At 56.2% G+C, this 21,434-nt stretch overlaps 1 protein-coding gene across 4 annotated transcripts in view; it reads right to left on the reverse strand.

Moving 5' to 3' along the window:
* Positions 1 to 18,148, reverse strand: part of RASSF5 (Ras association domain family member 5) — a 35,957-nt gene extending 17,809 nt beyond the window's left edge. The window contains exons 1-2 of one of the 4 annotated variants that reach the window (XM_075521661.1): positions 17,788 to 18,148; positions 6,738 to 6,856 (exon numbers count right to left, since the gene is read on the reverse strand). In XM_075521661.1, coding sequence (XP_075377776.1) covers positions 6,738 to 6,856; positions 17,788 to 18,142 — 474 coding nt within the window. In that variant the 5' untranslated portion in view covers positions 18,143 to 18,148. Of the gene's footprint in view, positions 1 to 1,456; positions 1,905 to 6,737; positions 6,857 to 7,338; positions 7,549 to 11,141; positions 11,321 to 17,787 lie in introns of those variants that run through there. The other 3 variants (XM_075521664.1, XM_075521662.1, XM_075521663.1) reach the window with 3 other exon arrangements.
* Positions 18,149 to 21,434: the final 3,286 nt, after the last annotated feature.

Here is a 21,434-nt window from a genome sequence, read left to right on the forward strand (position 1 = left end):
TTTTTTCCACGCACAGGAACCATTTCCTCCCCGTAACACCAAACCCCCGAAAGGCTCCATCTTCTCCAGCGGCCGCGAGGTCTGCCGCCCACGCTGGCCGCAGCCAGACGAGGAGCCGGGCAAAAAGGGGCTGCGGCAGCCCCCGACCCCTCTGCGAGGGAGAGCTCCCGAGCACGAACGTGACCAGGCTGATTTCGAAAGGTAACCGAGGATCTGCAGTGCCCTGGCTCAGAAAGAACAGCGTTAAACCGGCGCGGGGAGCAGCACCCCTTGCACTAACACCGTGATCTTTTACATCTCCTACACAAATGAATCATCAAACGACATTTAAAAACCAGCAGTACATGTCGGTTAATCATAGCGAGAGGGAGCTGCTGGCTAACAGGGAATATCCCACGTTAAACCTGAGGGAGCGTTTCTTCCAAGAAATTAAAATAAAATTACCAGTCGATTTAAACTCTCCCCCAGATCAAGCCCCCCCAAAGAGAACAGCCCAGGTCGCCGGGAGAGCCCTCCCGACTCCACGCTGCAGAAAGCTGAACCCCAAAGCACCTGCTGAGGATTGCAGCTCCGCAGCCCCAAGCGTGCAAATACAGCAGAGCCCGGACAGGACCGTGTCGGTGCTGATGGTTTGCAGGGGAATTTCTAAGCGAAAAAGCTGCTCCCCGGGCCAGATCTCATCTCTCGGCACCGCAGGGCTCTTGTTCCTGAGCGAAACCCCCACTTCCGCAGCAGCGCCTTCTCGCCTTCTCCTTTTATGCTCAGTTCTGGTTGGGGCCCCAAAGTTTATGATGGGGATGTTTTTGGTCTTTTTTTAAATACACACTTAAAAAACATGAAGCAGCCTTGCCGGTGTTACTGATACAGAAATCTCGTTCTGGGGTGAAACACTGCCCGGCCAAGCGCGCTCTCATTCTCCAAGGCAGGTACACACGCACCCAAGAGCCCAGAAAAGGACCAGATTCATCACTCTGTTAACAAGTTCGCAGATTAATTTAATCCTGTAACTTTCCCATCTCCCTGTCCACCTGGAGGTGCAATTTTCATCAATGGTGCGTATTTTGCGAGGCCAAACCACAGGTCCCTGGCCGGGAGCCTGACCCGTGGATGGCAGCTGCCAGGGTTGCTACCTGCCCCCCTAAAGCTGAAAAAACACATTTGGCATCGGCTCCTCCACCGTGGATCCCCCGGGAAGGGGCCAACCCGGCATGCAAAAGGTTGAGACATGGCCGAGAAAAATCTGCAGCAGTGCAGACCCCCTGCAAGGGAGCGGGGAGCCTGCAAGAGGCAGATAGAGCCCTCCTCCCCGCCAGCAGCTCTGCCCTGACTCCAGCTGCAAGCTAATTTTGGCAGCACCTGCAGCCAAACGTGCAGGAAGACAGACATCTCCCCTCGCCGGCAAACCCCCCCACCTCCCGCCCAGCACGGCCCTTCTCACTAGTTTTTAAGCTGTTACCTTGGCAGGGACCCTGTTCGGCGCGCTCCGGAAGAAAGAGGTTTTTGCTGTGAAAAAGCAATCCTCGAGGTCTTCATCCAAGCTACAGTACCCGCTGCTCATGCTGCTGCCGATGGTCATCGAAACCCAGCAGAGGCGAGAGGCCGAGCACGCACGGGGCTCGCCGGGGGGCTGGCGACCATCGGCGGTCCCCGCTCCGGCTCCCACGCCAGCAGCGAGCCCGCTCTCACATCCTCAGCTCGCCGGCGCTTATCTGCAATAGCTCCTTCTGCTCATCCTCCAGAGCCAGCTGAGCTATTTCTCTTTAACAGGCAGCCGTGCTGGGTAACCCTTCCCTCTCCTCCTCCACCCGCCTCCCTGCGCAGCGGCGCTGGGGCAGCATGGAAGGGGCAGAGCTGCGAGTTTGCTCCCGCTCTTGGCGCCCGGGTTCGCTCACCACCCGCGATCTGGTCCCCGGGGCACCCGCGCAGCATCGCCTCCCCTTCCTGCGCTCGCCTCGCACCACGCAGCCCTGCCACTTCCTCTTGCAAAATTTCTCACCCCGCTGCACGCCGGGGCCAAGGCGCTGGGCTTGGCCCTGGGCACTGCCCGGCCCCCGGGTACCCCCGGCACCTCCTTTGCTACCCAAAATACATCGCCACGGCAGGCTGGCTTCTTGCTCCTTCCCTGTCAGCGCATCCTCGAGAGCTGCGTTGCATCTGCTGTCTTAGGGAAGCAAGCCCAGGCTGGACCGAGCCCGACCGAAGGCTGCTTGCAGAAATGCACTGCCGAAAGGCGGTGGGGAAGGGGGGAGGCTGGCGAGGACGCGGCCTCAGACCCCCTCGGGGTGCCGGGAGCCCCTGGTCATCGCGCTCCGGGAGGCAGTGGGTGCCTTTCCTCCCCGCAGCTAATTTTAGAGCAGCGGGGGCGATTTCAGCAGCGCTGGCACCCAGCTGAGGCAGCTTCGACTGCAGCCCTGGAAAAAGCCGTTCGGCTCCTCAGTCCTGTTTGCAAGAAGCACTCGCTCCAGACTGATTAAAATGCTGTGCTGGCCTTGGAAAGAGCCTCAGAGTGACGGCATCATCCCTGCTCCCCTCTCCCCCTGCAGCCCTGCAGAAACCCAGCCCGGCACAGACCCATCCCCACATCTTCCTCCTCTGTCCCCCTCTCCCCTGGCCCCTCCAGAGCCACCAGCATCCTGCTAACGCCCTGCATTTTACCCAGCAGCTTTTAAAGCAGCTGTGACCTTCCTCCTTGTTGAAGATCACAGGTATTTCTGGAGAGCCGGGCAGGGGAAGGGCTCTGCTCCCCACAGGCTGCCAGCCTCCCTCGGCAGGGGCTCCTCCGAGGGGCCGTGCATCCACGGGGATGCAGCACGTCCCGGCACCGGCTCTCCCCACCCACCTGGAAACCGGCGTGTGTTCAGGAGCAGGTTGCGGGGACTAAAGAAAAGCCTGAGCAGGTTGCGGGGACTAAAGAAAAGCCTGACGCGCCCTGTTAAAAAGGACCCTGCTTAGGCAACGCGGTATTAATATACACGCTAACAATTCTCCGCTGTATTTTGTAAAGAAAGAGGGAACAAGGCCTGAGAGTATCGTGCCACTAAATAAATCCATCCTATGCCCGCACTTCAAATACTTCACGCAAGACCCAGCCAGGAAAGAATAAAGAATGGCAAGAGGTACCGCGAAGGGCAGGGCAGACTAGAGGTACAGGAAGGTTTCCGTGCCTGGGGCCAGCCTGGATCTGGAAAGGACGGACTGGAGAGAACCTAGATGTGACAGAGAGCTACAAAATCGCGGGAGATGTTTACACGAGGGCTGCAGTAAGTTTTACACCAAAAGGAGAAGTGCTTTTCCAGGCCACGCACGACAGATTTGCAGAACTCGTCGCTAGGTGTTCTGGCGGTGGGTGTACAAAGCCAGACTCGTCAGAAAGAGCTCAGTGATAGTTATTAAAAATGATGGTTCGGATGCAATCCCCAGGAGCGCCCACGGCACTGCTCACGGGGAGGCCGCAGCAGCAGCACACCATCCTCACCCTGATGTTTCTGGTCTCGCCTTCAACATCCACCAGCCAAGCAGAGAGAAGGCACTGCCGTGCCCTGATGGCTGTTCTTACGTTAATGCCTTCGGGTCCTTCTCAAGGCACAACTCTCACCGTCTCTACGTGCTATTTTTACGCCAGGCCAGCGAGCGCGGGGAGCTGGCAGCAGCCTCGGCTCTACTCCCCAGCTTGGCTATCTGCAGTAGGACCATCGGCAAACCCCTCCTGTAAATTGGGGCCGTCACTCGCTCCTTCAGGTCACAGGGCTTCTTTGACTGGTCCAAAAGGGCTCCAAGATCTTCGCACAAGCTACCATCCACGCGTGAAAACCTCTTCCCCTCTTGACAGGTTGCAGATGGTGTTTCATACCCTTCCATCTGTATCTGTTAGTTGAAGGACTTAAACTGCTACAAGCCTTTGATAGCTCTGTACCCCACAGCCAGCAGCGTCCCGTGAATACAAAACGGGCTGTCAATGTAAAGACTAGCGGGAGGACACAACATCTGCATCTCAAAGAGGAAGGCAAGGATCCAAATGGCGTATTTACAAAGCAACTTGTAACACTGCAAATGAATACGCTATCCTCTTAGCGGCACGCGTACTTCTGCGGCGGCACAAGCCTCCTCAGCTTCACAAAGCTGTATTTAGAAGAGGAAGAGGCTTAAATTGAGCATGTGCGACACGAGCAGAAAATGAGCGTTGGGCCGATGAATGGCACAGGCATCGAGTCTTCACTGAAGCCTCAACCCTGGGCGTTTCACAGTGGAAACAGGGTGCAGCCAGCTTTGCAGTGCCCCGGGCGAAGCTGGGCGCGCTCCCACTGGTTTGCTCCACGGGCTTCTCCAAGGAGCCCTCGCTTTTCCATTGCGGTCTACCTGCCTGGGAGATCAGCTCCTTAAAAAGCCAACCAAGCAAAAAAAAAAACCCCAAGTAATTTTGGCCCATCGGTTCAGCAGCAGCTCCAGGTAACGGTTACCTGCGCGACAGCCCCCAGAGAACCCACCCACCAGTGGCCTGCACCAGCTCGCAGGCGGGCAGTGCCCGACCAGCTCCGCCGACACCAAGGGCCAAACTGCTGGTGCTGCTGGGACCAGCGGAGGCTTTTCTCAGCTTCAGCAGAGTCTGGATTTCACCCAGGGAGGCTAATCTGGGACCCAAACGTAATGCACTCTTAAGCATTTTGCTGGATCAAAGCCGAAATTATTAATGCCTGGTATTACATGGTAACAGTACTTAACTATGTGATATTAAAGTTGCTATTTCTCTGATGCTTCTAGTTTGCTTACATTTGGTACCACTACTTAATGACTTCCAACTATGCCAGCTACTAATTTAAGTTTCCTCTGTTTTCAGAGTGCAATCCCCTTCCCCTCCCCACGCCCAGCGCGTTCAGGCACCCTGTCAGTCTCTTTCTGGCACGCTGACTCTGTTTTCCCTCCACCCTTCTTCTTTCAAGCAGCAAAACCTGCTTGGCCAACAGAAACACACCAGGAAAGTGGCTGCGTACTCAGCTTTATAGGCTCAGATCAAGTAAACCTGAAGATGATTTTTCCCTGATTATCCGTTATCCACAAACGAGAACGGAGCTTTATTGCAGTGATTTACCCTCGTTCACCCTCAAATCAGCCCACGCACCTCCCGGCCCCCCCTTCCCAGCACAGGTAATGAGACTCCAGACAGCGCTTTACTGTGCAGAGGGTTCAGAGGTGTGATCCCTAACCAGGACCTCGGGATGGGTTCATGGATTTCTGTTTGCTGCTGTAATTGAAGGGACTTTCCTTTCCTTGGCACAAAATGCCTCCCCCTCCCAGGGATCACACCAGAGACGTGTCAGAGTGATAAATTGCCATGAAGCGCAGGCTCCGTGTTTATTATTAGGACCATCAATAACCCCCAGCTGCTGTTATCACCCTGAAGAAGAAACAAGCCTTTCTAATTTTTCTAAAAATCAAGCTTTTCTCATGCTGCTGGGGGAAGCCCAACGACATCTGAAGGAGATGTAAAAACACGCATATCTGGCTTCACGCCCTTATTCAAACACCTCAAGGCTCAGTGGAGAATCCATTCAGAGTCCCTTTGTAACGCATAACTTTTAAGGTAAATCTCACCTAACTTCAGGTTCTCCTCGACCATTTTCTTTGGAGCAGCACTCGCCCAGCCACGTGCCAGCGTGGCTGAGCTCTGCAGACCTCGCACAGCAAAGAGCAGACGGCCACCGAACCCCACCGCTGGCTCCTCACACGCCCAACAGAAACCCCACGTCTTCTTTGAAAAAGCGCACTGCCAAAAGTGAAAAAGTTTCCACTTCCAGCTCTGCACAAGCGCACCAAGGTCCTCCACAAAGGGGAATATAAATGCTTGGTTATAACGAAGGAGAGAATATCGTTTTTAAAAAGCATACAGAGATTCAAAAGGCTCTGTGCGAGTCAAACCCACTTCAGGCAGGTTTGAAGCAACGTCTTAAGCTTCCAGCACCAGGTATCTTGCATCTCAACTTGCGTGGCATCGCCCAGTCTCACTGCACCTGGTTGCGCGCTGCAGCCTGTCCCAGACACCCACGCTGGCTCGCAGGCCACTGCGGCATCACGGACACCACGGGACCCTCGGGGGGATTAAGCAAACGGCTAAGCCTTCCGGAGCGGCCCTGGGGATTAGTGCACATCCCTAATACAGATTGAAGAGTCTCGATCCCCTGGGACTACTGAAACTCTTAAATCAAGGCTATTAAGCCGGAGCTTCTTGCAAAATCCACGCTCGCGCTCTGCCAAGACGCAGGAGAAGCGCACCTTCGCTGCTCCTTTTTAAGCACTTTGCACCCGGTGCTGGGACGCAATTTAACGCCGGTATCGACCCTCCCTCGCAGACACCTGGACGCAGCCGGCTGCGGCACGGGTGCCAACATCCCCGGAGGGCACCGCTCCTCTCCCGCTCTGCCCCGGGCATCCTGGCCAACAGCCGTGTTTTTAACACGTATGGAGCTCTGCATATGCGTTTACGGCGAGGGGACGCCCACGTGCACAACCTCCATCGCACCAGATTGCCCCCCCCAGGCAGGGCATACAGACAAGATGTACACAGTGTATAGGCAACTCGTTAGCGGGCACTGCCTGGGTCTGCGGGAGCGATGGGCTAACCTCGCTGACAAGACCTCCCACTTGTAAAACCCTTTGGGAGCAAGAAATCAGGTCTCTGAAGGAGATGCGATCGGTCACCACGAGGCTGTTGACCCCCCCGTGGAGCCCCCTCCCCGGCATACCTGGCTGCAGGGCGGCAGGAGGGTGCTGTCGGGCGAGAGCTGGCTCTGGCACTGGCCGGGCCGGCGGCAGTCCAGCTGGATGAGGCGGCAGCACTCCTGGTGGCACGTGTATCTGCAGTCTGCACAGGGGAGAAACGAGACAGTGAGGCACCCGAGACCCACAGCCTGCTGGTGGGTCTGTGGAGATGGTGGGTCTGCGGAGATGGTGGGTCTGCGAGGCTGTGGAGACCCACAGCCGAGGAGCGGCGGGGGAACCCCAGGAAGGGACCAGGCTCCTGCCGGAGGGCAGACCGACGCTCGCGGGCACTGGCGCGGCCAGAGCTGCCAGCCAGGCCCGCGTCCCCATTCCGGCACACTCCTCTGCAGACAGGGAGAGGTACCAGAATACCTCATCCAGAGCAAAAATTGCTCCCACACCCTCTCCCCGGGGAAACCTGTGTTTCTTGCTGCAATGCTCCGGCACGGGCAGCGTTCCTGCCTTGCGTCCTGCCGCCTTTCCCCTGATCTGCTGGCACCTTAGTATACAAAGTAAAGAATACGCTCAAGTCCCACCAAGCCTCAGGGTATGCCACTCCCCAGCTATGCTCCTTGGAGATGTTACCTGCAGAGCACCTGCAGCAAAAGCTTGGCCACTTCATGAGGAAAGGATGCTTCATCTTCCAACATCAGGAGGAAAAAAACATCTTTGTATTAGAGAGAAGTCAAACTATTTAAGGTCACTAAATATGAACACTTCAAGGGCCGGTTACAGTGAGCGAGGCATGGATCAACCATCAGACTGCCAAAAAGCCACTCCCGGAGAGGGCACGGACACGTCCCAGCCCCGGCGAAGGCTGTGACCTTCCATCCCCAGCACACACGCTGCCCGGGTGCAGCCAGGCATTTACGTAGCGTGTTTTCTTTGGATGCTGACCCGTCCCGTAAGACATTAACTAGTTCAAGGTAGGAATTGCACAGACGACTCTGCAGAGCCCAGGTTTAACCTCTTTAGGCACAGGGTCCCGCTCGCCCGCAGCCCGCGGCTGCCGAGGGGCAGCATTCGGCACAGCCAGCTCCACCTACCAGCCACAACCGTTATCACATATTCATGGCTATCGCTCCCCCAGCCCTTCCCCTCAAAGCCCTGACTTCTCCATACCCTCCCGACTGCAGCTAGCAACCTCCTTCCACTTTAGTGACCCTTCTGATCCTTTTAATTTTTAACTGTCGTACAAACAGCATTAAATTTACTTTTTACACTACCCAAAATTCCAGAGCGGTCACTGACCTGAAAAAAAAAATATCCTAAAATCAAGGCAAGAGAATTCACTCAACAGGAGGAGACGGGACTGAGGGCCCGTCCCTGCACCAGCCCTGCCACCCTGCTCCAAGCCGGCGAGCTTGTATTTTAAATACCCTTCTTCTTTTTCCTTCTCTTTTTTTCTTTTTCTTTTTTTCTTTAACATTTGGGTCATTGGTTTTGAATATCTGGGGCTTGCGGGAAAGCAAAGGAATATCCCGTGTTTGCTCTGGAAACAGCGATTTCTGCTCAGCTCTGCTGAATGCTCACACGCGGGAACGCCTGAGAATGAATGAGAGGAGCTGAACCACTGCTGGGAGCTGGTGCCTGAGGGGGGAAAACATCAATCTCCAGGGGAAACAGGGAAATCATTTATCATTTAACATTCGTCTGGCATGAGCTGTCTATCATTCTCCTATTCCAAGTCAGTTGTCTCAAGTAAGCCTGGGGAAAAGCAGGGAGACTTGCTTTTTTTTTTTTTTTAATTAGAGATAAGCTGCACAGTTACATGGTAATTTAATGCGTGACCTTTTGAGCAACTGGAACAGCCTTTTAACGGGGGACGTTCGCCAAGTCTTTGCTGGAGGTGCCAACTGGAGGATGCTCCAGTTGCAGGTTCACCCGAGCATCTGGCACCAGCGGAGAGTCCCTCCTCCCTGTTTGGTCCAGGATTTTCAGATTTGGGCGGCTGCCTCCTGCTCCCCGGACCGCAGCCTGCCGGGGCGGGAAGGCTCGAGCATCTCGGGTGAAGGAGGCGCGTGGTAAGAGGTCTGAAATACGTAATACGGACCACAGAAATTACAGCTCCCAAGCACACCTCCGGATCAGGCCCATTATGGCCAGGCATTTCTTTACGGGATTAAAGTATGACACCTCCTTAGTCACCGTCACCTATTAACAGACCTAATCACTCAGTATCCGGCAGGGAACACTAATTTTAGAAACCCAACACAGCTTTAGGAAGCAGCCACGTGACAGGTTTGCCAAGAGGAGCAGGATGCCTCCACTTATCCCTTAAGATAATTTCCATTCAAGTCAAACAAAGCAACACTTGGAAATGTAGTTTCTTTAAAAAAAAAATGAGCCAGATCACGATACTGTGAAAAACTTTGGTGGCTGAAAGGAATCTCCCTTTCTCCACAGATAAAGTTTCTCAGGAGGATAAAGTTGGATAGAGTAAAACAGTCCAACACAGATGCCCATCCAGATGCCTAAATATAGGACTGCAGTCATCCTGCCCACCCCCATCCTCCCACTCCCACCTCCCGAATACCGCAGATGCTATGGGGCATCTTTCGATCCGACCCACATGCAAGCCCCAGATCTGCAGGCCAGGGAGACAAAAGCAGAAGGCGCAGAGCGGCCAGATCCTGGCCCCAGCGATGACCGAGGCTCCAAGAACCTGACCTCAGCCAGGCTTTCACCTAAAGAAAAACCTCCTGCAACCCCGAAGCAACACTGCACAGGAGACCGGATACGATTACCCCCAAAATTATGGGGTACCCCCAAAAATAATGGTTGAGTCGCCATCCCTGGAGGTATTTAAAGGTGTTTGGCTGAGGTGCTGAGGGGCATGGTGTAGTGGTGGGCTTGGTAGCGTTAGGTTTACGGTTGGACTCGATGATCTTAAAGGTCTTTTCCAACCTCTACGATTCTGTGATTCTGTGAAAATTAGGATGGAAAGGGTCTAAAGCATCCCAACACCCCCCCTGTGATGCTCTTAAACTCCGATTCCTGGCCAAAGTTTGTGGTTCCTGCAGCAGTGCTGGGCGACCGCTCTGCCCCCCCGCCGCAGGGCTGCCAGCCCCAGCACGCGCGGGACCGCAGAGGAGCGTTGTCGAGAGGACGCGCTTGGAACGAGCTACAAAAAACCCCTTATGTGATGTTAAAATGAATCATGAAATTGCAGGAGTTATCTTAAAGCTCCAGTTCCTGGTTTGTTAAGGATCCTGCCATCCGTTTTAACAAAAAAAAAAAAAAAAAAAAAGGAAATCAGAAATTCTCCTAATATCAGCAAAGTGAAGGAAAACCTTTGAAGCGCGACCCAGCCGCCATGGGAAGGCTCAGAGCCGCCAAAGAAAGAAAAATAAAACGTCATGAATTTTGAAAGCGGTGCGAGACCCCGCAGGTGTTTGAGCACTGGAAGCGGACAATGTTGAAGAGCGGAGATTTCTTCCATTCGCCTTCCAACCCTGGGATCCTTCAGCCAGCTCACACACACCTTTAAGGGCAGGCCGCACGTGAGGTTTGGTTTTGCAAGCTGCGCTGCTTGAGACCGAGGGCTCGGTGCCTCTGCCCTCGCTCGGAGGAGCCGCCTGACGTCACTCGGGGTGACCTCAGGGACGGCTGCAGGATGTGGCCCCGCGACATCACGAGAGCGGCGGCCGTCTCCTCCCGCCGCGAGGGGACAGGGCAGGACCTGCGGCGTTGCCGCCAGCTCCAGCATTCACAGAGCAAACGCGGGGAAGGGTCTTAATTTTCCTGCGAAGCACTTTCTGACATCGCCCACGGCAATGATCCGGCCCCATCTCTGCCTCAAGTCTGCAGGTCCGGCACCGGAGGTCTCGGCAGTTTTAGGTCTAAATCAGATGGTTTGGGTTTCGTTTGTTTGCAAACACAGGTAAAACCCAAGGGTGGTTTTCTGTTCGTTCAGAGCAGACAAGACCCCCCTGGTGACAACCACCCCTCTGAGAGCTCCCTGCACCACTGGGGGATCTGGAGTGCCAACCCAGCTGCTGGGTGGATGCTCGTGAGCCGTTATTTACTAAAAGGCAAATTTTCCTTTCGAGTGGCAAGTGGGGCAGCACCGACCCCCCGAGCTGTGCTCTGCCGCAGCGCTCCCACGAGAGCGGGGCTGCAGAAGGAGCCGGAGCAGAAGCTGAAGCCACCCGGTGCTGCTGGGGTGGCAGCGGGAGAGCGTGCCAGCCCCGTGCCAGCCCCGTGCCAGCCCCGTGCCAGCCCCGCTACCTGCCGGCCGGGATCCCGTGCGGCCGCGCATCGCCAGCCGTGCTCTGCAGCACAGACAGGGCAGCGCCGCAGGAATCCCCCAATGCCTAATTAGCAGCAGAAAGGCACGCAGCAGCCAGCAAACACATCCGAACACACCGATTTACACGACCACCTACCTCTAACCAGCAAGACCTCCCTGCTCGGCCTCCGCAGCAGCCGGAGTCCCTCAGACCAAGACTTTGACTTGGGAAAATGCCTGAATATTTTGCGAATTCTCTTTGTTACAAGCCCAAAGCAAGCGGCTGCCCCCGCTTTCCCGTCTGTCATCCTTGCGAGAGGAGATCGATAGCTTCCCGGGCACGCAGAGCCAGGCGGGCAGCTCTTCAACGCCGAACGCTGCTGAGATGCAACGTGCATCGGTGCAAGTTATGTCTGCTTCCACGAGAGGCCTTTCCCCCCATGGAGATAAAACAGTGACATTGTCCATTTACAATCTGCTGCTGTTTGACGGATTTTTTTTTTTTTTTTTTTTTGAGCAACGAGGCAACACGCAGCTCAGGGCTGGTGCATCTCTGGGCTTGTCCTGTTAGCCATGGAAAACTTTCTATTTCTGGGGCTTTTTGCTTGATAAGATAAAACAACCCAACGGAAGAGATTAGCGAGAGAAAGCGCAGGACCCAGCCGTACGCTGGGAGGGCTCTTTCCAATATCCTCTCTTCACTTTGCTGCTTTTCCCCTGCAGTCATCTAAAGTTTAAGAAAAAAAGTCCCCACTGTTTAATCAAAGGTTAAATTAAAGGAATACACTGAGATTAACTATATTTATAATACTGACTTAAACTCCGCAGGTAGTTAGCCAGGTTTTAAGATCAATACTACAGCTCTTTCGCAGCACCTACCAGTTACAGCTACAGCGGGTGTCAAACGATGGGGTGGGACATAAACATCAGTTTAACAGCACGCTTGAAATCTGCCGCTTTGTACCCTCCGCATCGTGCCTGTCCCCCCTCTGCTCAGCGCTCCCCTTACAACCAGACCAGGTTCCCAGCACCCTGCACAACACATTCTTGCTTTTATACAGGGAGGAACAGAGATGAAATTTAAGTAATCCTAAAAATCACACCAAGCAGCATAAGCAATGAGTTAACACCAGGGACTTTCTTATTCACCCCTTGCTGTCCCAACACCCAGACAGCGTCTCTTCAGCTACACGCATCCCTTCTTCCCACACCGAGACCAGCAAACTCAGCCAAACCTACTGGGCCCGGGACAAAGCGGGGGAGAAAAAGAGACAGCCCAAAAACTAACCGGCAAAGCAAGAGCTGGAGCCTCGTCTGGTATGTCTCTCCATAAATCCTTCCCAAGGCACCGGACTGGATTGCAGCAAGAAACATGTCCCTGAAGACCCGGGCTACTCCAGGAGCCCCAGCAGCCGGCCACCCAGCCCCGGGCAGGTCACCATCCCTCCCACACCTCCATCTCCCCCGGGTAAGCGAACGCCCTGTGTCGGGCAGCCTCAGCGGGCGGGAGGCACCCCGGCACCCCACCCCGTCCTCATCTGACCTCAGCAGCACCCGCCCGGCAAGTGCCACCCCAACCTGCCCGAGTCACCTGGGAGCAGGAGAAGCCTCAGGAATCTGTCTGGACCAGGTAAATAGGAGATAAATGCAAAGTCCTGTGGGTCCTATGAACTGTTAGCAATTATAATTTACAGCGGCAAGACCAGAGACACGACAGAGTGTGGGAGGAAGAAGATAACATGAAAAACCATCATGTCCCGGAGAGTGCCAGTGGTGTGAGCACAGCCTCATCCCAGCAAGGCTGGGCTGGGCTTTTAAAGAGCGTCCACACCTGCTAAAAAATTCATTACCTTAAGCAAACATCTACTTGAGAACCCGTAATATTAGAATTCTAGTTTGCTCTACAAACTAGAAAGAGAAATGGTATGTGTTTAACCAACTTCCTCCTAAAAGAAATAGGTCCCGATTCAGCACAGTACTTGAACACAGAATTAACTGCTCTGAGCGATAAGGGTGGCTTCAGACCACAGGCATAAACCCAGACAGATGCTGAAGTGCTTTACTGAACCAGGTCCATGTCGCAAGATCTACAGATCAAAATCTGACTTCAGGTACAGCTGCATTTGCCACCGAGACCATCAGGCGCTGGACGTGCTGCGAGGTTTTCCTCCAGGCAGTGCCTCACAACCAGCCTGCCCGGCAGGGAAGCACGCAGAGCTGGAGTGCTTTTCTTGCGAAGACGCGCTTCAGCCAACAACGTCCTATTTTGGTAACACCGTGGCCATCAGAGCCAAGACCCACCACGCCAGTCGGGGAAGGATGCCTTGGAATTGGATGCCAATTCCAGCTGCCAGTGGCTCTGCCGGGAAGACCACAGCTCCCGCAAGCAAACAAACAGAAACCGTTCATGGTCACTCCACGTGCAATAGATGCATCCGGCTTAACCCACCTGGGCCAAAGAAACAACTCTGTGGGACTTCATCAACATGACCCAGGAAATACGTGGGCGGTAAATCATGCCTCCAGCTGCCAGGATGAGGGAGGCCACGGGCGAGCCCCCCAACACAGACCCAGGGCCGGCACACGCCTGGGGCAAGCGCCCCAGCCAAACCAGAGGATGGAGCAAGGTGAAGGAGCGGGCATGCTGCCGAGCGATCTCTGGGACAGGTCTTGCTGCTGGTTTTGCTAACGGCTGCAGTACCACAAGCAGGAATTTCATATCAGCACCAGCATCACAGGTATAGCGAGGATGAGAAAGTCCCCCAGGAAGAACTGGCCCACCTCAGGGTGAACTGGCATGGAAAGGGAGCAAAGCAGGCGATCCACACGCAGATTAGGCTCTCACATAATTTTTCTGCCTTAAGCCACAAGATCCCCAGTTACCCCGTGCAGTGCAGAGGGACCCTGAGTCACCAGCATGATGCTGCCAGGGAAAAAAAAAAAAAAAAAAAAAAAAAGGGAACTGCAATCCTGAGACTGCACCGATGGAGATGCTGAGAGCCAGGGAAGCACCCGAGCCATCGGCCAAAGCCTGACCCATCGCTGCCCCGTCTGCGTGCTGCTCCCACCGGCATCCACCCAAACCCTTCCCGCCAGGAAGCTGCCCCCAGCGCAGAGCTCAGCCCGGTTTCTCTGCTGTCCCGCTCCAAAGCGAAACAAAACACGCTGAAGGCTTTGAAGCTGCATTAGTCACCATTGCATTCAAATGACGGCACTCCACCCCACCAGAACAAACACCAAAAAACCCCACAGCAAAGATGCACCTCTGCAACCTGCCCGTCCAGCCCCTTCTCCCCAGCTATGGCAGCCTCTTCTGTCCGGAAAAGCTGCCGGCAGCAGGACACATTTACACTCCTACGGCGAGATTTTCCTTTTAATATTCACTCAGGCTTTGCAAGGTGCCAGCAGCACAAAGCCACAGACATTAGACAGGAGATATTCAAGACACAGTGTATAATGGCACAACTACTCTTCAAGCCCAATTGCGTTCACTTTGAGACTAAAAAGTATTTTTAACGAACGCCAGCAGGACGGCCCGGGGTCCGTCGCCGCTGAGCTCCCACCTCCCCAACCCTTTGCATTGATGCCAATGGGAGCAGCATGCGCGATGTCCATCACGCACGGGACTGACCTAGAGGCTCCCAATAAAGGCAGGGAAAAGGCTCCCGACGTCTCAGACGACATCTGCATCAGCCCCAGATGCAGCACCCGGGGGTAGGACTTGAGCTCAAACCTCAGTAAGAGCCTGTCTGCTGCCTCCAGAGCTGTGAGACTGATTCAGGACAGCCTAAACCTGCCAGATGCCTGACGAAAGCCACCCAAGGGGATCGTTTTCCTGACTCGGGGACTTGCCAGGCCTCTGCCCCCACCCCTTCCACCCAGACCCCCGGCTGGAAGAGGAACTGCAGAGCACGCATCCCATGTTAGCCTTGGACAGACAGCTCCACGCCGCTCGAGAACGGGGAAATGGAGCCGAGGGGATTTCAGTGCATCGCTGGTTGGCATAAAAACCACGTGGCCAAAACCCCTTCCTCGCTCAGCAGCGGGGCCGGCTCCCGCTGCCCCTTCCCTTTGCCCGGGGCAGACCCAGACCTTCGCAGCTCAAGTCCGGAATGCCGCAGACAGCGTTTCCCCTCTCGCTGGGGCCAGGCACCATCCCACGCGGGACACCGTGCCCACGGCACGGGCAGGAAAGGACAGGGACTGTTTGGGGAGGGAGGAGGAATAAATACCGCTTTCACATTTTACTAAAGACGACCAGATCCGATATAAATAAAAATAGGCCAGAACTGTACAAACGAAAACCTGAGTATCCTCAGGCTGCAAATGAAAAGCAAACAAGCGGCAACTCTGCTTCAGAAGAAAAAGAAATATTCACCAAGGGAAGACAGCACACCCCGTCTGCAGCTCTCGGGCATTTTTAAAAGGACACGCTATTGGGATGACAGGGAATGCAGGTGATGATGTGAGCATTTCCCCTGATGTTTCCCTCCCCCCCCCAGCCTGGTTGTTTGGGGAATCTTAGAGGCAAAACTACTCCCACAGTCTGAATAATTCTCCTCCGAAATGAAAAGGGAAATAGAGTTATTTAAGATTTGTTTCAATATAACTATGAAAAAAATCCTGCCAGAGTAGAAGTCCCTCAAAACAACTATTTATAGTATTTGCAACACCACAAAGTTCTGTGAATTACTACTTTAGATTGGGATTTCAAAACACACAGCCCAGTATCTCACCTCGCATGCGAGTCCCATGACAGCTTTGCAGGATGGCTGGTGAAAGACAAGAGCCCTGAAAAAGCTTGGTTTGCTTCACATAAACCCCTGCTATTTCTTCAGGCACGTTCATTCACACCTTTGCTCCGGCGTGCCAGGCACAGCAGAGCTGCCAACCCCGGGGAATACACTGGCCCTGACCAGGTTTTGAGGGAGTTAATCAGGAACAGCAGGCAGAAAGCAAAGGTACACACCAGCAAAACACATAGACATCACCCTCTTTCAAACAACACACCATGCAGCAAGTTCACCAGCCCCAGCGTATTCCTGCGTCACGTTGTGCTGCCCGCGTGGTGACGGCTGGGTTACATTTAATTAACAGCAGTCAGTGCTAAAACCTTAATGCGATGCAGCAGGGCCATATGGTGCGACTGTCTCTCCCAATTGCCCTTCATTTCCAAACGGCACCAGGAGGCATGTGGAAGAGCCCTGCTCACACCGCGCTATGCAAATCACCGCTAGAAACATTTAATTGATTCATAATCTAAGGAAAGCCAAGTGTAAGAACCATAACGGGCTGAGCGAGGGACTAATTGCCCCGGTGAGGCTGGCGTTACAGCACGTGCCTGGCATAACCCCCAAACAAACCAGCAAACGAGCACAGAAGCCTCCTCCGGAGCTGCCAGCTGGGCAGCCGGCCCAGGGCGGGACGCAGCTCCTTCCCTCGCCCCAAATAACCACCAGCACCAACTACCCGCCCTCCACCCCGACACCGAGGGCACCCTCGCCCCACATGCCCCTGCCTGGGTACAGGCGGTCCCGTGGGGACAAGCCTGGGGTGAACGGCAACGGCATTAACAGCTCCTGCCAAAATCAAGAGGTTCAGCTGTCCCTGACCAGCAAATCTTCGAGTCACTCAAGCCCAAGCGCAGCTCTATAGCTGCATCCGAAAGCCAAGTTTCCAGCCAGCCTGCAGCAGGAGACGCGCTGACAGACCAAGCTGGAAAGGCGCAGTTTCACTGTCAGCAGCGAGCGCAGCGCACGCTACCAAGTTATCCATGACAGAGGTTTGCTCAGACCTCCTCTGCCCTGGCACACCACGACCTCCTCGCTTCCCCACCCACGCCACCGCAGCTGCAACAACTGATGCGGGTCGCACCTTTCCAAGGACCATGCAAACACCCTGTGGCCCCAGAGCAGCACCCCAGGGACATGGGACACAGAGCACGTGCCGCTGCACGGCCCTGGGCTGGGTCACCTCGTTTGGCCCCTCCGTGTCCCCTCCCACATGCTGGAAAGACTAATCTCTCCTGCAGAGCACAAGCACGAATACAGCGTATGTCTGCTAGGAGGAACACACGTCTTAGTGAATCTCACTGGCCCGAGCACTCTTCCCCGGGGAGTTTGGGCAAAGCAAGGTGTCTAACAAACCTACCATTTCTAGAGGAGCTTACACCTCGCTGTAAAGCTTTACAAACACGAATCCTTCCTGCCCACCGAGCAGATCTGCTGCCCAGCGCCGATGCCAACCCCTTCACAACCCTGCCCATTAGCTGATCATCTCCTCTTTCCTGGCAAAAGCTTCATGTCCCAAATCCGCCCGGCAGCGCCTCACCGCACCCGTGCCCAACGCCCAGCCCCGGAGCCCCGGCCCGCAGCCCTGCCCCGTACCCGGGGACAGCGGCCCCTTTGCGGGGACACCCCGGCCAGGTCCCTTCCTCCATCCAGCTCCCGGAGCGCTGCACCGCGGGGCGCCGGGACCCCCCCCCCCCCCCTCCAGGGAAGCCCGGCGCGGTGCGGGGCCCTCCCCGCAATGCCGGCAGGTCCCCGCGGCTCCCGCAGTGGGGTCTGGGGACCCGGAGCCGCGGCCAAGGGGCGGGAGAGGGTCCGGCGCTGCCGCGGCGGGAGGAAGAGCCGGGGCAGGAGCACGGGCAGGGCGCGGGCAGAGCACGGGTGCGGGAAGGCAGCGGCGGGCAGGGCTGCGGTGCGGGATGAAGCGCCGGGGCAGAGATGCGGGCAGGGCAGGGGCGCGGGAGAGCGGGAGAGCGGGGCGCAGGCGGGGGCAGGCAGGGGGCAGGCAGCACTCACAGTCGCAGCGCAGGGCGCGCTCCCGCACCGCCTCCCCGCACAGGTCGCACCAGCCGCGGCGCGGGGGCCGGAGGGCGAAGCGGTGACCGCGGCCGCGCTCCGCCGGCTCCCGCGGCGCCGCGAAGATGCTCCGCACGTCGGGCAGCAGCCGCGGGGTTCCGCCGCGCCGCCGCAGCCGCAGCCGCCGCGCTGCCCTGGCCCCGCCGGGGCTCCCCGGGGACCGGCCGCCCGTGGGCTCCGGGGGGACGGCGGGGCTGCCCGGGCGCGGCGCGGGGCCGGGCGGCCGCCGGCGCATGGAGCCGGGCGCGGAGGGCGGCAGCGGGCGGGGGCACGGCCCCACGGCCGGGGACGCCATGGGCTCGGAGCGGCGGGCGGGCGTGGGGCAGCGCAGGCGCCTTGGGCCGGCCCGGGGGGAGGAGACACGGCGGGGGGGGGGGGGGGCCGACGGACGGACGGGACGACACGGGGACCGGCCCTCGGGGGGACCCCTCCCGTGGAGACCCGCCGAGGACCGACCCTCGGGTCCCCTCCCCGCGGGGCCCGTCAGCGTTGGGCACCCCGTGCGATCCTTCCTCCTGGAAACTCTCCTCTCCGTGGGATTCCCCTCCCCGCGCCGTGGGATCTCCCCGCAATACCCTCCCTCGTGGGAATGCCCCCCACCTCCCCGTGGGGCCGCTCCCCACGGGACACTCCCCCCCACGGGGCCCGGGCTGCCTGGGGGGAGTGCGTACATCACCCCCCGGTCGGGGTCCCGCGGCACAAAGCGGAGCCGGGGGCTTTCTCCAGCTTGGGCACAGCCACATCCCACCCGGGCTTTGCCCCCACGGGAGCTGTCAGATCTCGAGTGGGGCACTACCGTAGAACAGGCTGGGGCAAACCCTCTCCTGGCACAACGCGTGTGCGTGGAGCAGGCTGTAAGGGCAGCTGGAACAAATTACCCTTCCCCACTGCAATGACAGCAGGGCTCCGGAGCGACGCTAAGGGCGGTGAGCCGAAGAAATTCTCTCTCCCAGATGAGGCTCTTGTGGTTGTGGGAAAAGTAAAAGGGAAAATATTATGGCCAAATTTTGAAGTGGCTCCGAGCAGGCTCCAGCGCTGCAGCTCCGAGGACAGCCGTGCCCGGCCAGCCGGCTTGGACAGCTCTCCCCCGGGCAAAGGAGGGGTGCACAAATGGGGGTGGCTGGACCAGGTGGTCCCCTGCCACCCCGACAGTCTGATTACTAAGTGACTCCCTCCTCCTTTGAACACAACGGCTGGATATCGCATACGATGCGAAGGTCCCCTGACACCATAACACCTTCCCCACTGGCTGGAAGAGGCACGAGCTACTGCCCTTTTCCCCGGGCTCCGGATGGAGCCCAGCACACAGAGAGGGTGACACGGTCACCCCGAGTCATGCAGGACGTGAGCCACAGGGCAGCTGGCTGGCCTTGCACCAGCCAGGCTGCAGGCTAGCTGTCCGACCCAGACCATCCCTTCTCTGCCGCTCTCGCTTGTACTGATTTGAAACACGCAACTCGGACAGAATTGCTCCTGAATTTCTTTGGTTTGTGTGAGAGCAGCCGGGTGAAGAGGCGGCTGCAGCGAGCGCAGTGCTGGGCTGTGCGAATCCTGGCTTCTGGGCTCACGGGAAGCTGAATTTGACATCTCGTGAATTCCTGAGGACAGGATAAGCCAAGGATATCTAAAGCCTTTTCAAGGATTTTAATTTGAAGGATGGATTAAAACAGTGGCTCTGAGTTACAAAAGACTAGTGTCATAAGCAGGCACTAATAAGAGCTTCAAATCAAAGGAGCAATAACGTGGCTTGAAAAATTCTAGTTTTGTTCTGTGCTAAGTAACAAGATTAATTTTTGGAAGGTCTTTTTCTTCCCCATTCAGGATCCTGATTCACTTTCATGCGTCCTCTGCTTCTGCCTGAGAACAGCAGCAGATTTATTCCTGGGTAAATTGTTTCCCAGAAACTTGGTATTTTATCCTGTGTTCTTCCCAGACCATTAATAGTATAAGGAATTACCTGCAAGAAAGCAAACGACCTTTCTGAGGGCAAAGATCTACCTGGCACAAGGCTGGGAACCTGCTAAAAACCATTCTGGATGTTTGCTTTTCCATCCTGGGGCACAGTTCAGTCTCAGTTTTGCAGCGTCAGGGTGGAGGAGGCAGGAGGGAATCCCCCGCCGCTCGCAGAGGGGTTTGGTTTCCTTGCCCCCGAGGAAATCCCCGGTCCCTGGGAGCTGAGCGGCCGCAGCGGGGGTGCATGCACAGCCTGACTGCAGCTTGCAGAGAACTTCCCCTGGGAGATGCTCCAGCGGAGGCTGACGTCCCCGGGGAAAGTCCTGCCAGATGCCGGAGGACCCCATGCCCACAGTCACGTGTGCTGGCCCCTTCTTGCCGACAGCTGACGTGGCTGTGCCAGGGCTGGCCGGGGAAGCTGCAGACCTCGGCTTCTAGCGCAAATAAATGTAGCATATCTTCTGTCGACGTAGGAAGCTTTGTGTACCTGCACAAGAGATGCGGCACAGTCGTTATCCCTCTCAGCTGGCTCTGCAGGTATTCAGGTCTGACAGCATAGGAAGCTCTTCTAGGCCAAGGGTTGAAATATTTGCGGGGAAAAAAACCCCTAATTAACATTGGCAGGAAAATTCCTGTTTCATTTGGATTCCGGGAGTCCCCTTTGCAGCTGCTGTGTTATGGCAGTTTAAGCATGACAAAGGCTATTAGCAAAAACTCTTTTTTCTTTTTGCCAAGAAATAAATCCCTTTTTGTTGAAGCCAAACATGTTCCAGGTCGAACGCTCAGCTGGTGCGAATCAGCGCAGCTCCGCTGAATCCGAGGAAGTGCGGCAGGAGACCCTGCCCGGGCTCCCTGCCCTGTTCCTACAGGGGATGTCAGGGAATGCAAGCTGGACTAAAAATGATGTTCGTTATAAAACTAGGAGAATCCTAGAAAATAATTTGCAGGAGAAAAGCTTTGAAGTGATGGCTTAGTTCCACCTCTTCTACAGTAAGTAGCTGCGTTTGACAGTCAGGATGTTGGGTTTTACAATTAAAATGAATGGGAACGTTTGGTGCCACATTCCACTCAGGAATGTTTCCTGGGCAGGGGGAGCTCCTGGGCGTGCTTGGCCTGTTCTTACAAGAAAGCAAAGCCGGGCACAGCCCTGGAGCTGCCGCTCCTTGCTCATTTTGCTCCCTTGCTGAGACTCGGGGCAGCGCTGCAGGAAGATGCCAGCTCCAGGGATGCACTATTTTGCCTTATGGCCCCGTACGTCTCCCAGCAGAGATCAGAAATACTCGCTGCCGCGGTCGATCCAAGGAGCGTCCACGGCAGGCTCCCCCTTGCCCTGTCCTTGCTGCAGCTCTGCCTCTGGGCACTGTGATAATGTGAGTCCCGGCTCCCGGGGGCTGGGGACAAGCTCCGGGCAACCAGACCAGCCACGGCGGGCCCAGACTGGGCTGAAGGCTTTCGTTTTAGCTAATGCGGGTCCCCTCCAGAAAAGGGGCTGGAAAGGGAACTGGAGGAAAGGTGAAGGGCAGAGTCGGGTGTTTCGTTTTCTGCCAAGGGACGGGTCCAGGCAGGCACTCTGAGCATCCCCACTGCTGTTGAGTCAGACGCGTTTGCTTGCCCAGGTGATGGCTCAACCTCTC

Source organism: Mycteria americana, chromosome 20 (assembly GCF_035582795.1).
Source record: "Mycteria americana isolate JAX WOST 10 ecotype Jacksonville Zoo and Gardens chromosome 20, USCA_MyAme_1.0, whole genome shotgun sequence".
NCBI lineage: Eukaryota > Metazoa > Chordata > Aves > Ciconiiformes > Ciconiidae > Mycteria > Mycteria americana.